Consider the following 14,355-nt stretch of genomic DNA (forward strand, 5'->3'; position numbering starts at 1 on the left):
GGTTGTTTTTCTGAAATTGAAACCTTCGCACCCATACACCCATCTACGGAAGCTTCTCACCATAGCGATAACCAAATAAAAAAATCTCTTCTTGGTAGATTAAAGGAAATGAAAGCGACCCATAATTTTTTTTCCTTGCGGATTGTAGATCTGAGGTGCGTTCTTACAGAGATTCAAAAGGGTGGAAAAAAACACCATTAGGTATAAAAGCACAAAAGCATCGATCCCGAAGTGACACCAAACATCAACTCTTTCTTCATTGTTTCATGTAGAGAAGAAAAATGAAAGAAACTAGCCCAATCACAATAAATTTCCACAATGGTGTCGTAGAGAAGAAAAATGAAAGAAATAAGCCCAATCACAATAAATCTCTACGAAGATGCCGACATACTCCTACTAATACAAAAACAAACAATGAACTAATGGACCATCGATGTCAACAAACCAATGTAGCACAAAAATGGATACCAATTACCTTTTAAAGCCATTGTGAAAAATAGAGGTGTCAATTTGGCCCAGCCCACAGGGTTTGGCCCTGGCCCATGCGAGCTAGGGCCAAAAAAGCCCACATTGAAAAAAAGCTCTCAACAAAGAAGCCTATAGGGCCAAAAACCCTACAAAATTCCTATGGGCCAGGGCCAACCCATGGGCTTTCATCTTCCACATGAAAAATATATTATTTTTTTGAAATATATTACTATTTAAGGGACAGGCCCAACGAACTGGACAAGCACGACGACCCGAATAGGTCGAACGACCCGGACCTGCTCGACGACCTCGACAAGAACGACGAGCCTGATGATCCAAACGGGCGCAACAACTCGAACGGGCCCGACGACCTGAACGGGCTGACAACCAAGACAAACCCGACAACATGGACAGGCCCGACGACATGGACGAGCTCGACGATCCAGACGAGCTCGACAACCAAACGAGACCAACGACCAGGATGGGCCCGACGAACCGGACGGGGCCTATGACCCAAACAAGCCCGACGACCCGAACGAGCCCGACGACCCGAACGGGCCCGATGACCCAGATGGATCCTACGACCCAAACGGACCCGATGAGCCCGACGACCCAGACGAGCCATACGACCTAGACGGGCCCAATGATTCGGATAGGCCCAACTACCCAGACGGGCCCAAAAATCTGAAAGGGCCCGACGACCCAGATGGGTTTGACGACCCGATGACCCGAACGGGCCCAATGATCTAGACAAGTCCAACAACCCGAACGGGCACGACAAACTGTATCGACCCTGTAATACCCGAGAAAATTAAATAGTTAATTAAATAATTATTTAATAATTGCGGGTAATAGAAGCATTTAAAGTATTTAATGCGGATTGCTATGATGTGAAAAAGTACTAGCTCAAGTGGTTGAGAGTACTTTGATTATGTGTGAGGACTTGAGTTCGACGTGATTTTTATGAATTTATGAATTTTTATGCTCTATATTTGGATGTGGGACGTGATAACATAACCTTAGAATTAGAGTTATTATCACAAAACATGATTAATTGAATTTGTTGTGCACTTGCTTTGTGATTGTAGGGTTGTGAGTTCAAACCTTGCTAAGGACAAATTCATCCTCTTTTTGCTAATTTCTTTTGGCATGAATATGAAAGGATTGGGAAACCTAGCAGCTAATGGAGAGGCAACGTAGGGGCTGAAACACAATGGGTTAATATCCATTGAATGGCCTTAGTCATAATTTTTATTTAATAAAATTTGTTTTAGAAAATTAAAGAACAATTAGGGCACATTATGCCTGAGAGAGAATAGAGAAGGAGAGGAAAATTAACCTGGGAAAGTGCAGACAATTCTGAGAGTGAGAGGGGGTGATTCTAGTTCGTGAAAGAGGCCAAGGAGAGAAGAGTTGAAGTGCTTCTTTTTAGCAAAGGGAAGAAGGTGTGCAAGGAGAGTGAGAATCTCAATTGGAGCGAGAATTCCATGTAAGGGGAGTTGTTTTCGAGTGTTTTTAATCATATTCACCATATTGTGCCTTGAATGATCGAAATTGCATGTTTCCATCTGTTTTCTGCATTGTTTTATCGAGTTTCTGGGTTTTTCCCAGAAACCGCCTGGCGGTTTAATCCCTACTGTTAGGCGGCTCATCAGTAGTGGGTGTTGTTCTTGTTTTGGCTTGAATCGCTTGGCAGTGATGGATATCTGCCAGGCGACGCGACATTGTTCGCGTTCTTTCTGGGTTGTTTTGATGTTGTTCGTGTGGAAATCATTGTGGTTTCTGAAATTGATGTGTGTAGATCATATTGGGTGCATTGTTGATATGAAATTAACCCGAATTTAGGGCATGGCAAAGTTTCGGACATACCGTGTATAGAAATCTGTGATCATATGCTCAAGTGTGAGAAGGGATTTAATTGGGGTTAATTCTAGAAGATAAAAGCTAAGTAAAGACATTAAGAATTTGATTGCGAATAGAAAGTCCAGTTTATCATATATGTATTACTGCAATTTGGTGTGTTAGGCAACAAGGATGGATTCATAAAAGGCTTGAAGTCACTGGCAGGTATGGAGGATTATGCATTTAAATGGGTATTGTTGTACCGCCTGGCGGAGCTATGCTTGCCGCCAGGCGATAGCGAGGCCAGGGTTTGTTCTATGAAATTCTGGTAGCGGCGTACAGGGCTGTTGGGAAGATTTGTGAGTCTGTTTTGGGGAGAAATTATTTGTGAATGAATTGTGGTTGAATTGGGCATAGAAAGACGATTAAAATGGGGACTTTAGAATGATTGGATTATAATAATTGGATGAGGTAAGAAATAGGTGTGAGGTATTAGAAATTAGCTAAGAGTTAAACAAGCATTATGCAGGTATTGAGTGTGAATCTTGAGTCCTTTAGTGGGGCTGTGGTAAAGGGATTGGAAAATAATTAGGTGTTGGGTATTATGGAAATGGACAATCCTATAAGCATGGAATAAAGATATATTAAGACTATTGAAAGGAAAGTGTTGGTCATTACAGTGTGGTATATTTGGGGGTGTGATTAAAGGTATTGAAATGCTAGTTGTTTCCATAGGTGTGGATGGAGTTGCTATATTATGATAATTCTCTTGTTAATTGAGAAAACTTGAATAGATGGATTGATCATTGTAAAGTATAGGTACTTGATTACATACAATAGTTGTAGACTAACCATAATGAGGATTCAATGTTGGAGTCTCTATTTGGTCCTTGGAATTGAGTTATGCAGCAAATCAGACTAATTGAGGTGCTAAAAACCAGTAAAGTGTTGTTTCTGATATGGCGCCTGGCGACACGATAGGTGCACTAGGCGATAAGCGTAACAGGGGTGGAATATTGTCACAAGTGCGCCTGGCAGCAGAGTGTGACCCGTCAGGCGGTAGACGCCACAACAGTGGGTTTGTGTGAGAGTGGCACTTAGCGGCAAGGGGTAACCGCCAGGCGATAGCAGAGAGAACAGGGGTTGCGCGCAAGTCTGGCGCCTGGCGAAGAGGACTGTATCGCTAGGCGGTCTGGACCAGTTTCGCCTGGCGGTGCTTGGTGTTGCGCCAGGCGGAAATCCAGTAGACTGTGACTTGTGTTGTGTTGAGATTTAGCAATGATGCTATACTTGGATCGGGAGATGTTGTGCCATGAGTGGGTAGGTTCATGGATGGTGGTTAACATGTGATGATATGAGCGGGGAGGTTCATATCCAGTTACTCTCGCGTGGGGATATGAGCAAGGTAGGTTCGTATGTTCCGTGCTCACACTTGAGAGATGCCATGCACGGGGAGGTACGGGGCTGGTGGATCACATGTGTTGGACTACGAGCGGGTAGGTCCGTAGAGCAGGACTACGAGCGGAAAGGTTCGTAGAGCAGGACTACGAGCGAGGAGGTTCGTAGAGGCAGGACCACGAGTGGGCAGGTTCGTGTGAGCATCATATTCCCGGGTCCAAGGCCAACCATTTGTGTGATTGAAGGCTGAAAAGTCTTGAGGTTAAGGTCTTGGCCAAGAACTTTGTAGAGTGTATAAGATTGGGTGTATGACTTATTTGGTGATAATATATATATGTTTATATATTGTTTTTATTTTCTCAGCTCACCCTTTTTGTTTGTGTATGGCGATGATTGTGTGACTTGTTACATGGGAGCAGATGTTGATACAGGTGATGCTGAGGATGCTCAGGCGACGGAGTGAGGGCTAGCTTGGGAATTAGAGCTAGGATTTTTCATTATATATTTATGATGTTTTCATTTATGGCTTTGGATTTTGGAACTTGTAGAGCTTTATTACTACTACTTTATAAATTTTGGCGCGCGAATTTTATATTGTAAATTTTCCCGCGTTGGGAATAATAACATTGCGACTTTTGAGATTTAATTGTTTATTTTAATTATTTATTTAGTAATATTCCTCAGGGATGTTACAGACCCGACGATTGGGACGAGTCCTACGACCTAGACAGGCCTGACGACGAAGACTGGCTAGACGACACGTATGGGCCTGACAACCCGGACGAGCCCGACAACCTGAACGTGGCCCACAACCTGGACGGACCCGACGACCGGGATGAGCCCGATGACCTAAACAAGCCCGATAACCCGGAAGGGCCCGACGAACCAGACGGTCCCAACGACACGGATGGGCCCGATGACTCGGATGGGCCCGAGGACCTGAACAGGCCCAACGACCCAGACGGGTCCGACAACACGGACGAGCCCAATGACCTGGACGTTTCCAACGATTCGAACGAGACCGATGATCCGAACGGGCCCGTTCACCCGAACCGCCCCGATGATCTAGAGTGGACCAATGACCTGATTAGGCCCGTCCATGTCGTCGGGCCCGTCCGGGTCGTCGGGCTCGTTCGAGGCGTTGGGCTTGTGTGGATCAACGGTCTCGTCCGGGTCGTCGGGCCCGTTCGGGTCGTTGGGCCTATCTGGATCATCAAGCTCATTCGGGTCGTCAGGCCCGTTTGGGTCGTCGGAACTATTCGAGTCGTTGAGCCCATCTAGGTCGTCGGGCCCTTTCGGGTCATCGGGCCCGTTTAGGTCGTCGGGCCCATCCTTATCATCGGCCTCGTCCAGGTCATCGTGTCCATCCGGGTCGTCGGGCCCGTCTGAGCCGTTGGTTTCATTCGGGTCGTCGAGCTTGTTAGGATCGTTGGGCCCGTCCGGGTGGTTGGGCCGGTCTAGGTCGTAGAGCCCGTCCGGGTCGTCGGTCCCATTCGGCTCGTCAGGCCCGTCCTGGTTGTCGGGCCTATCTGGGTCGTCTGTCCCGTTCGTGTTGTCGGGCATGTCCGGGTTGTCAGGCCCGTCCTGGTCGTTGGGCCCATCTTGGTCGTCGGGCCCGTCCTTGTCATTGGGCCCGTCCTGATCATTGGGTTCATCCGGGTCGTCGAGTCCGTCCGGGTCATCGGGCCGTCCGGGTCGCTCGACTTGATCTTTGACTCTAACTTGATGTAGTATTATTTGGGGCTAACCCACCTTAGCCCTAGCCCTAACCCACTAGAGAGGGGCTTTGGGGGCTGAGACTTTTTTTTGCCCCCTCATTTGGGGGCCCCCTAAAAAGGGCTTTATGAAAAGTGGGCCATAGCTGGCTCATAGGCTAGGGGCCAAATTGACACCTCTAGTGAAAAATGAAACCCTAATCAATACTTCATAAAATAAATTAAAAATTATTTTTGAAAAAGCTAAGTAGACCCGTGTTTAAAATTTATGTGTCAAAATATGTTATTATTTAAAGGGATAAATATGTTTTTGTCCTTCAATTTTTAGTTAAAATTAGAATTAGTCTTTTCTAAAAACTTTAAACCAAATTAGTCCCTCATATTTAAAAATGTATAGATTTAGTTCTTTAAACCAATTTTTTTAAATTTATTTAACATTTCAAACGCGTTTCTAAGCAAATATGTGTCAAATAATGTAAATAAATTAAAATATTATAATAAAATATGTTTAAAATATCAACTAAATTTAATAAAATTTGGTTAAAAAAACTAAATTTATATATTTACATAATTGAAGAACAAATTAGTTCATTCAAAGTTTTCAAAAAATACTGTTTCTAATTTCCAATTACAAAAACATATTTAACCTTTTTAAAACAGCCATGTTGTTGTTTAATACTATAGTGCACAGTGTAGAAAAATGCGAACACATAGAACACTCCAGAAGACAAAGAAATACCCAACACTGACTCTAATTGACACACTTCTCCGGCTATGCATAACTCCGTCAGCGGCGGCGGAAGCGGCAGCGTGTGCCACGTGGTGGCCATGCCGTTTCCGGGGAGAGGCCACATCAACCCCATGATGAACCTGTGCAAGATCCTGGCATCGAGAAGACCCAGCGATATTCTCATAACCTTCGTGGTCACCGAGGAGTGGCTTGGATTCATCGCCGCCGATTCCAAACCGGAATCCATTCGCCTCGCCGCCATCCCCAACGTCATCCCTAACGAGCGCCACAAAGCCGCCAATTTTCCCGCTTTCTACGAAGCCGTCATGACGAACATGGAAGAGCCCTTTGATCGGCTCCTCGATCGGCTCGAGCCGCCGCCGTCCGTGATTCTAGGCTGCGTTGAGCTGCGCTGGCCCATCGCCCTCGCAAATCGAAGGAATATTCCCGTGGCTGCGTTTTGGACCATGTCGGCGTCGTTTTACTCCATGCTTCATCACCTTGATGTATTTGCACAACAACGGCGTTTGAACGTTGACAAAGATACGCTGGGTATATCACTTCTTTACTTCTGATTTTTTTTATTTACTTTGCCAGTGGTATTATATTCATGAAAAAGAAAAAGAAGCTTAATGCATAAACATTTGGTTGAATATTCGTTGGAGAAGATGCATTTGCGTTCCTTAACAAATGTTAAGTTGGAGATGTAGTGATAATTTAGCAGAATGTTTGCTTATATCTCTTGTCTTCAATCTCTAACTATGATGACTGGTGTAGTGATTTGGCATAACTGTTAAAGGATGAAACCATTGCTTATTGTCTTCAAAAGGGTAATTCAATTATATTTAGGTTCATGTCTTATCTGTGGTGTTTTATAAATGATGCAGAGGGACAAGTAGAGAACGTTCCCGGAATTTCTTCGGCTCATTTGGCAGACCTTCGAACTGTGCTTCATGAAAATGATCAACGAGTCCTGCAGCTTGCATTGGAATGTATTTCGAAGGTTCCCAAAGCAAATTATCTTTTACTCACCACAGTCTATGAGTTAGAAGCTGAAACAATTGAATCCTTAAAAGCTATATTTTCATTTCCAGTCTATCCTATTGGCCCTGCAATACCATATCTAGAATTAGGAGAAAACCCTTCTTCCATCAACAATGATCATAACCATGACTATATAAAATGGCTAGATTCTCAGCCACCTGAATCAGTATTGTACATTTCTTTGGGCAGTTTCCTTTCAGTGTCTAGTGCCCAAATGGATCAAATTGTTGAAGCACTAAACAGTAGCAACGTTCGTTATCTTTGGGTGGCTAGAGCGGATGCTTCTTGGTTGAAAGACAAGTGTGGAGGTAAGGGTATGGTGGTGCCATGGTGTGACCAATTGAAGGTGTTGTCTCATTCTTCTATAGGTGGATTTTGGAGCCACTGTGGATGGAATTCCACTCTTGAAGCTCTCTTTGCTGGGGTACCAATGCTCACATTCCCTCTTTTCTTGGATCAAGTTCCAAATAGCAGCCAAATTGTAGATGAGTGGAGGAATGGGTGTAAGGTGGAACAAGAGAAGTTGGAGAGTGAAGAGATTTTGGCAAAAGAAAAGATAGAAAAGCTGGTTAATAGGTTTATGGATCTTGAAAGCCAAGAGGGAAAACAGATCAGGGACAGGGCAAGTGAAATCAAGGCCATGTGTCACAGAGCTATTGGCACAGGTGGGTCCTCTGATGGGAACCTTGATGCATTTATTAGATACATTTCAGAAGACTGATGCATTGAGAAGCTTGGATTATATAAAGGGTTGCTGATTGTATTTACCTGTAAGGATGTATATAACATTGTAAGCATGGATAATTCTTCAGTTTTACACTTTCACCTTCTGCCTGTTACACCCATCACTATATATCTGCACTAACACAAAAAAGCCTTTTAACGTCCGACATTTTCGACCTTTGACGTCTGCCCAAACACCGACGTCGTATCGGGTGACGTCAAAATAACGTCGGAAAAAGAGCAGACGTCACTTGACGTCGGTCCTTTAGGAGTCCGACGTTATCCAACGTCGGGGCCAATAATAGCAGACGTCAATTTTCGCGCCAGAAAGAGGGAAAAACCTGAGCAATTTAACGTCTGTCAGAGACTGTCAGACGTTAAATAACGTCGGCCCTGGTACAGTCCGACGTTAAATAACGTCTGTTAGGGCACACCAGACGTCAAACTGCTCCATTTTTTTTAAAAAATTTGACTGTTTTTACAATATCCACACACCTGAAAATCAGAAAATTCCCAGAACAATTTCATAATACTTTCAGCACAATTTTAGAGTTACAGTTATATATAATAGAACTAAAGTTTCAACATATATTCTAAACTAATATAAATAACAACAAACTAAAAGTTTCAACATGAAATTCTTGTACAATAAAGTTTTTAAAACGAGTTCTAATTCATGTGGTATCAACTCCATCTCTCCAATAGATATGCTGCCCATTCCTGTCTTAGTGTGTGAATAATGTCATCTGGTAGAGGTGATGGATTCTTGAATCGCTGAAAAAGTAATACAATTTCATTATGTATGAATATCATTCTTTAAAGTTTGATATGATTTATAATATGTGAAAGATATATATAATTACCTCTATCCATTCATCTTTAACTGCAGCTCGAATGATTGTTCTTATCCAAGACATGACATAATATCCACATTCCCATGAATCTTCTTGCTTGTTACACTGAACATTACAAATAAAATAAACACATCAAAGTCATAAGTTGACATACAGAAATTAATAACTTTAAAATGAATGAGTTCTAACCTTTGGATATATGACTTTAAGTTGTTGGCCTCTAGGTTTACCCACAATTCTAATGAAATTTTGGAAACATAAAACATATATAAGTTTTTATAACTAAGTAGATACATAGGTTAGGATTGAAAAAAAAAATAATACTTACTCTTGTAACATGTTTTTAAAAGCTGGTGGAATCTTCCTATGGCATGAACAAAACCATACAACTAGGCATTGTCTTGGAATGATGAGACAAAGTTGCCAATGATACCTACCATCAATCACAAGTACTTAGCCAAAATAATTAATAATACTTCACAAAATATTATTAGCAAAAACACTTACGAATCAATGTATGGCGCAAAGTAGATCTCTCTATTTGACTCAACCATCCATGTTTGCAAATAAAGTTTGATGTGGTCAGGTGAGTTTCCCGAAGGTTGAATTGTTTGAGGTTCAATGAATCCATAGACGGAAGATCGACCTTGGTCCACAATGACTTTGTCCATGTACCTACAAGAAGACAGTTAGGTATAATATTAAAAGGTACCAATTCCTTGCTTTAAATATGAAATACAATGAAAAAAAATCTTACATGCACCATAGTTGTATGACTGAAATATTTAACATCTTGTCTCCTGTAATGATCTCTAGTGCATCATTCAGGGTTATGTACAATGGGACATGACAATGGAGGCCAAATACTCTTAACTCCCACTCTAGCTCTACCGGTCCTCTTTTCAACTTGTGTAATTTCAGAAGCAGCTTTCCTAGAGGATCATCTTCTGCTTCTGCCATTTCATCATCTTCACGTATAACACGTGGACGTCGGACCAGCTGTTTTTCAGGACGAGTGGACTGAAATAAAGATTTAGAAAGGTTTGACGTTAAAAGTTTTATAAATTGTAAGATTGAACTACTAAAAACATGATGTCATAATACCTTTGGTGGGCTAAAGTATGGCATGATCAATGCTTTAGGCCAAGCCATAAATGTGCCTAAAGCTTCCCCAACAAATTGGATTTCTGAAGTTGGCACAGGCACTTGAGCATGGAGATATCGAATTTCATCAATCATCACACGCGCATACTGGGGCAATAGAGGAACACCATGGATAGTCTCCCCACCCTGAAGTTGTCGTCCTATGGCCACTACGCGCGGGGGGTCTTCATCAACCAATAACTCATACTGACTTGTGTAGTCAGTATGATCTACACCAGAGCATGAGCCTTTTGTACTCACACGTTGTCCTGTTGGAGCTTGAGTGGGTAATTCCATGTTCTGTTGCTGCATGGACTGAAGCTTTTCTTCAAGTGTTCTTTGTATTTGTTGTTGTTGTTGAAGTTGTTCCATAAAACGTTGCTCCATAATTCCCATGCGTTGGTTGAATCTTTCCTCCATTTGTTGCTCCATCTTCCTCAAGGCCTCTTGACTCAACGATTCATTACTTCTTTGTGGAGGACCAAAGTAATCTCGAAGACCAATGGCACCTCCAACACCACGCACACGTCCTGGGTGCTCTGGCCTTCCAATTGCCGTTGTGAGTATATCGTCCCGACCATGGCCAACAAACGAACCCTGAGTCTCTTGCTCAATTAATTCATCCTACAACACAAAAGAAAGTTTAATCAAAAGGAGAAACATATGAACTATGATAGTCAAATAAGGTTTGTACTTACTATTTTTTGAGATATGATTTGAGCAGATTGTGATGTCATTTGCTCATCGGACTTAGTCCGAGCAGCCTTCCACATCTCGTACCTAGGAATTGCATCCACTAGGTCAGGGGACTCAAGTCCCAAAGACTGTGCACGAGACTTTTTCAATTTTTTCTCCAATAATGCATAACCACCTCGAGAGAGTACGTGTGGTGTATCATTAAGCTTTTGTCTTTGTTGGGTTGCTGTCCTTTTTTCCTGTGACACATAACATTATTTAATAGTTTTAATACACAAATGTATGACTAGTGTCACTATAAACAAATTTAACAAACAAACCTGCCAGTCTCCAGACTCTCTACATGCACGAAATTGCATCCATTCCTCCTCAGAGATTTTGTACTTCTCACAAGGAGTGTCATGTTGTCTATCTCCAAACACATATAAACGTGTGAGCCTTGCCTTGAAGTCCCTCCATCTGGTGGCTATGTGAGATAAGACTTTCTTTCTAATCCGCTCAGTGTTTGGAGTAATCTCAAATTTGTGCTGTTTGAAACATAAAATATGTTATGTTAACAGTAACATAAAAAAATACTATAGTTGGTTTAAGTAAACATACCACAAGATCCTGCCATAGGAGGTTCTTCTTGACCTCCGCGACGTCATCCCAACATGCAATTGCAATAGAAACTTTCGTTTTGGCCAACATTCCTATGTAGCTACGGTACTTTTTTTCCCAAGGCCCACTGGGTTCACCCGATCGAGGATCAATGTGGACCGGCATCCTCTCTCGTCGGTTTGTGACATCCGGCAACCGAGTCACAGATCTACCAGGTCCCTCCTGGTCTGATCCAGAGCTTGTCATACCTGAAACATTTCATTAGGAAATGTTAACAATGAAAATATACTCAATTAACGACTATTATATTAAAACAGCAAGAAAAATAAAATATTATAAATGTGACAATATTACATATGTAATGACATCATTGTTCGGTCCACGAGCTAGCCTCAATAGAGTTTCAGAAACATTTGGAGTCGCATAAACCTTTTTCTTAAACCATGATAAGAATGTTTTGTTATGTTCATTAAGTGCCCATTTTTCACTCATTCGTGGATTTGCTGATTTCGTTTCATCAATGTGTTGCGTAATTTAAGGAATGACCTCTACAGTGTTGTTTAAGATGTACAAATGGGCTTGATCAACTAATTTTCTACTAACACTTTGAATCTTCACTCCACGCACACCTTTACCTTCACATTTGCCTTCATGTCTAGTCTTAGGAACTCCAATTGGTTCACAACTTGGCATATAACTTGAGCAGAATTCAATGGCTTCTTCTGCAATGTACTGCTCTATAATTGAAGCTTCTGGTCGATACTGATTCTTGACATATCCCTTTAAGATCTTCATGTATCTTTCCACTGGGTACATCCATCTCAAGAAAACTGGCCCACATAATCGAATTTCCCTCACAAGATGAACTATCAAATGAACCATGATATCGAAAAATGAAGGTGGAAAATACATTTCCAATTGACACAATAGTCTAATGGCCTCATTTTCCAAATCGTCTAACACTCGAGGGTCAATAACTTTCTTGCATATGGCATTGAAGAACATAGACAAGCGTGTTAGAATACCTCTAACAGAAGTAGGTAAGATGGCTCGAATAGCTACTGGTAAAAGTTGTTGCATCAACACATGACAATCGTGAGACTTTAAACCGACTAACTTTAAATCTTGCATAGAAATAAGGCTACTAATATTTGAAGAGTAACCTTGGGAAACATTCACACTTCTTAAACACTCACAAAAAATTTGCTTCTCTTTTCTAGAAAGAGTGTGACAAGCTGGAGGCAGGTAGGTTCGTCTTCCAATTAATTGTGCATGTAACTCAGAACGGATGCCCATTTTAGCCAAATCTTGTCGTGCTTTAACTCCATCCTTAGTCTTTCCTTTTACATTTAGTAAAGTCCCGATGACGCTATCACATACATTTTTTTCAACGTGCATGACGTCTATACAATGTCGTACATCAAGTTTACACCAATATGGAAGATTAAAGAAGATTGATCATTTCTTCCAAATGCTTTTCTCCGTGGTCTTTTTCTTTGGATGTTTCCCAAACACAATGTCAATGTTTTCCACTTGGTTGTATATTTCTTCACCATTGCGGGGTCTCGCTACAACTTCATCCTCAGGACTTCCATTAAATGCTTTTTTCATTCTACGATAAGGATGATTTCGAGGAAGGAACTTTCGATGTCTTGTATACACAGTTTTCTGACCGTGCTTCAATTGAATATAACTCGTGTTTTTTTCACAAATGGGACATGCAAAATGACCTTTAACACTGTAACCGCTCAAGTTTCCATATGCTGGAAAATCATTTATGGTGCAAAACAACATTGCACGCAAACAAAACAATTCTTGAGAATATGAGTCATACACATCGACACCTTCTTCCCATAACAGTTTCAAATCATCGATCAACGACTTTAGGTACACATCAATGTCATTTCCAGGTTGTCTGAGACCCGATATCATCATAGACAACATCATATATTTCCTCTTCATGCACAACAAAGGAGATAAATTGTAAATCATCAGCAAAACTGGCCATGAACTATGTTTGCTACTTAAGTTCCCATAAGGATTCATACCATCTGTAGCAAGTCCAAGTCTTAAGTTTCTTGGCTCAGCACCAAATTCTGGAAATGTTTCATCAGTCTTCTTCCATTGTGGAGAATCAGCTGGGTGTCGAAGAAGATTATCACACTTTCTTCCATCAACATGCCATTTCAGGTTTTTTGCATCTTCTTTAATGGAAAATAGTCGTTTGAATCTAGGTATTATAGGAAGGTACCACATCACCTTAGCAGGTGGACCATCTTTGTCTTCATCGCCACTATTTCCATCAATTTTCTTTTTAAACCGCGATAAACCACATGTTGGACACGCCTTCAGTGAAGCAAACTCTTCTCTGTATAAAACACAATCATTTGGGCATGCATGTATCTTTTGATATTCCAAACCCATTGGACATAAAACTTTCTTCGCCTCATAATTACGGATAGGTAACGTGTTATTTTCTGGAAGCATCTCCTTTAACAACTCCAACAATTCTGTGAAACTTGTATCCGTCCATCCATGCCTTGCTTTTAAACTGAATAATTTCAAAGTTGCTGACAGTCGCGTAAAGTTAGTGCATCCTGGGTACAATTCTTCCTCTGAATCGGACTTAAGAGAATCATATAAATGAACTTTTCCAAAATTCTCCTCCCCAACATCACGTACCATATCTTCTAAATGATCATTCATCCAGTCATCTACATAATTTGTTCCTCGTGACGTCGTAGGCTTGTCTAATACTTCTCCATGCCAAGTCCAAAGTGTATAACTTCTCATTATACCAAAGATGAATAGATGATCACGCATTGTTCCCAAGTCATGACGTATTTGATTAAGACAACGAACACAAGGACAAAAATATGTCTCGTTACTTGAGATTGCGTGTTCTTGAACATATTGTAAAAACTCAGAAACCCCCTTCTCATACTTTTCACTTATGCGACGCTCATTCATCCAGCTTCGATCCATACTATGTTCATAAAAAAATCAATCAATCTCAAACTTTTAACTATCACAAGGTGAGGCCCTACCCATTCGAAAAAATTATTTTTCATAATTTTCTAACACATACAAATAAGTCAAACATCATAAATTTCACAAAATTTCGACAGCATTTCGCATTGGT

The 14,355-nt window shown here is 41.4% G+C and overlaps 2 protein-coding genes across 2 annotated transcripts; one reads left to right on the top strand and one right to left on the bottom strand.

The window, feature by feature from the left end:
- The first annotated feature begins 6,107 nt into the window (after positions 1-6,107).
- On the top strand, positions 6,108-8,036 carry LOC114193024 (UDP-glycosyltransferase 87A1-like). The gene is made up of 2 exons (XM_028082715.1): positions 6,108-6,705; positions 7,041-8,036. The coding sequence occupies exons 1-2, from the start codon at positions 6,198-6,200 to the stop codon at positions 7,916-7,918; spliced, it is 1,386 nt and encodes a 461-aa protein (XP_027938516.1). The 5' UTR covers positions 6,108-6,197; the 3' UTR covers positions 7,919-8,036.
- A 4,635-nt stretch (positions 8,037-12,671) lies between these two features.
- LOC114195073 lies at positions 12,672-14,036 on the bottom strand. Its single transcript, XM_028085468.1, has one exon. It carries the CDS (start codon positions 14,034-14,036, stop codon positions 12,672-12,674), a length of 1,365 nt encoding a protein of 454 aa, XP_027941269.1.
- Positions 14,037-14,355: the final 319 nt, after the last annotated feature.

Source organism: Vigna unguiculata, chromosome 8, assembly GCF_004118075.2.
Source record: "Vigna unguiculata cultivar IT97K-499-35 chromosome 8, ASM411807v1, whole genome shotgun sequence".
NCBI lineage: Eukaryota > Viridiplantae > Streptophyta > Magnoliopsida > Fabales > Fabaceae > Vigna > Vigna unguiculata.

What these genes read in the sequence shown, in the direction of transcription:
- LOC114193024 (XM_028082715.1), top strand. Translation starts at nt 6,198, where the DNA reads ATGCATAACTCCGTCAGCGGCGGCGGAAGCGGCAGCGTGTGCCACGTG. An exon ending in CGTTGACAAAGATACGCTGG is followed by an intron (nt 6,706 to 7,040) that starts GTATATCACTTC and finishes TAAATGATGCAG; the next exon opens with AGGGACAAGTAGAGAACGTT.
- LOC114195073 (XM_028085468.1), bottom strand. Translation starts at nt 14,036, where the DNA reads ATGCGTGATCATCTATTCATCTTTGGTATAATGAGAAGTTATACACTT.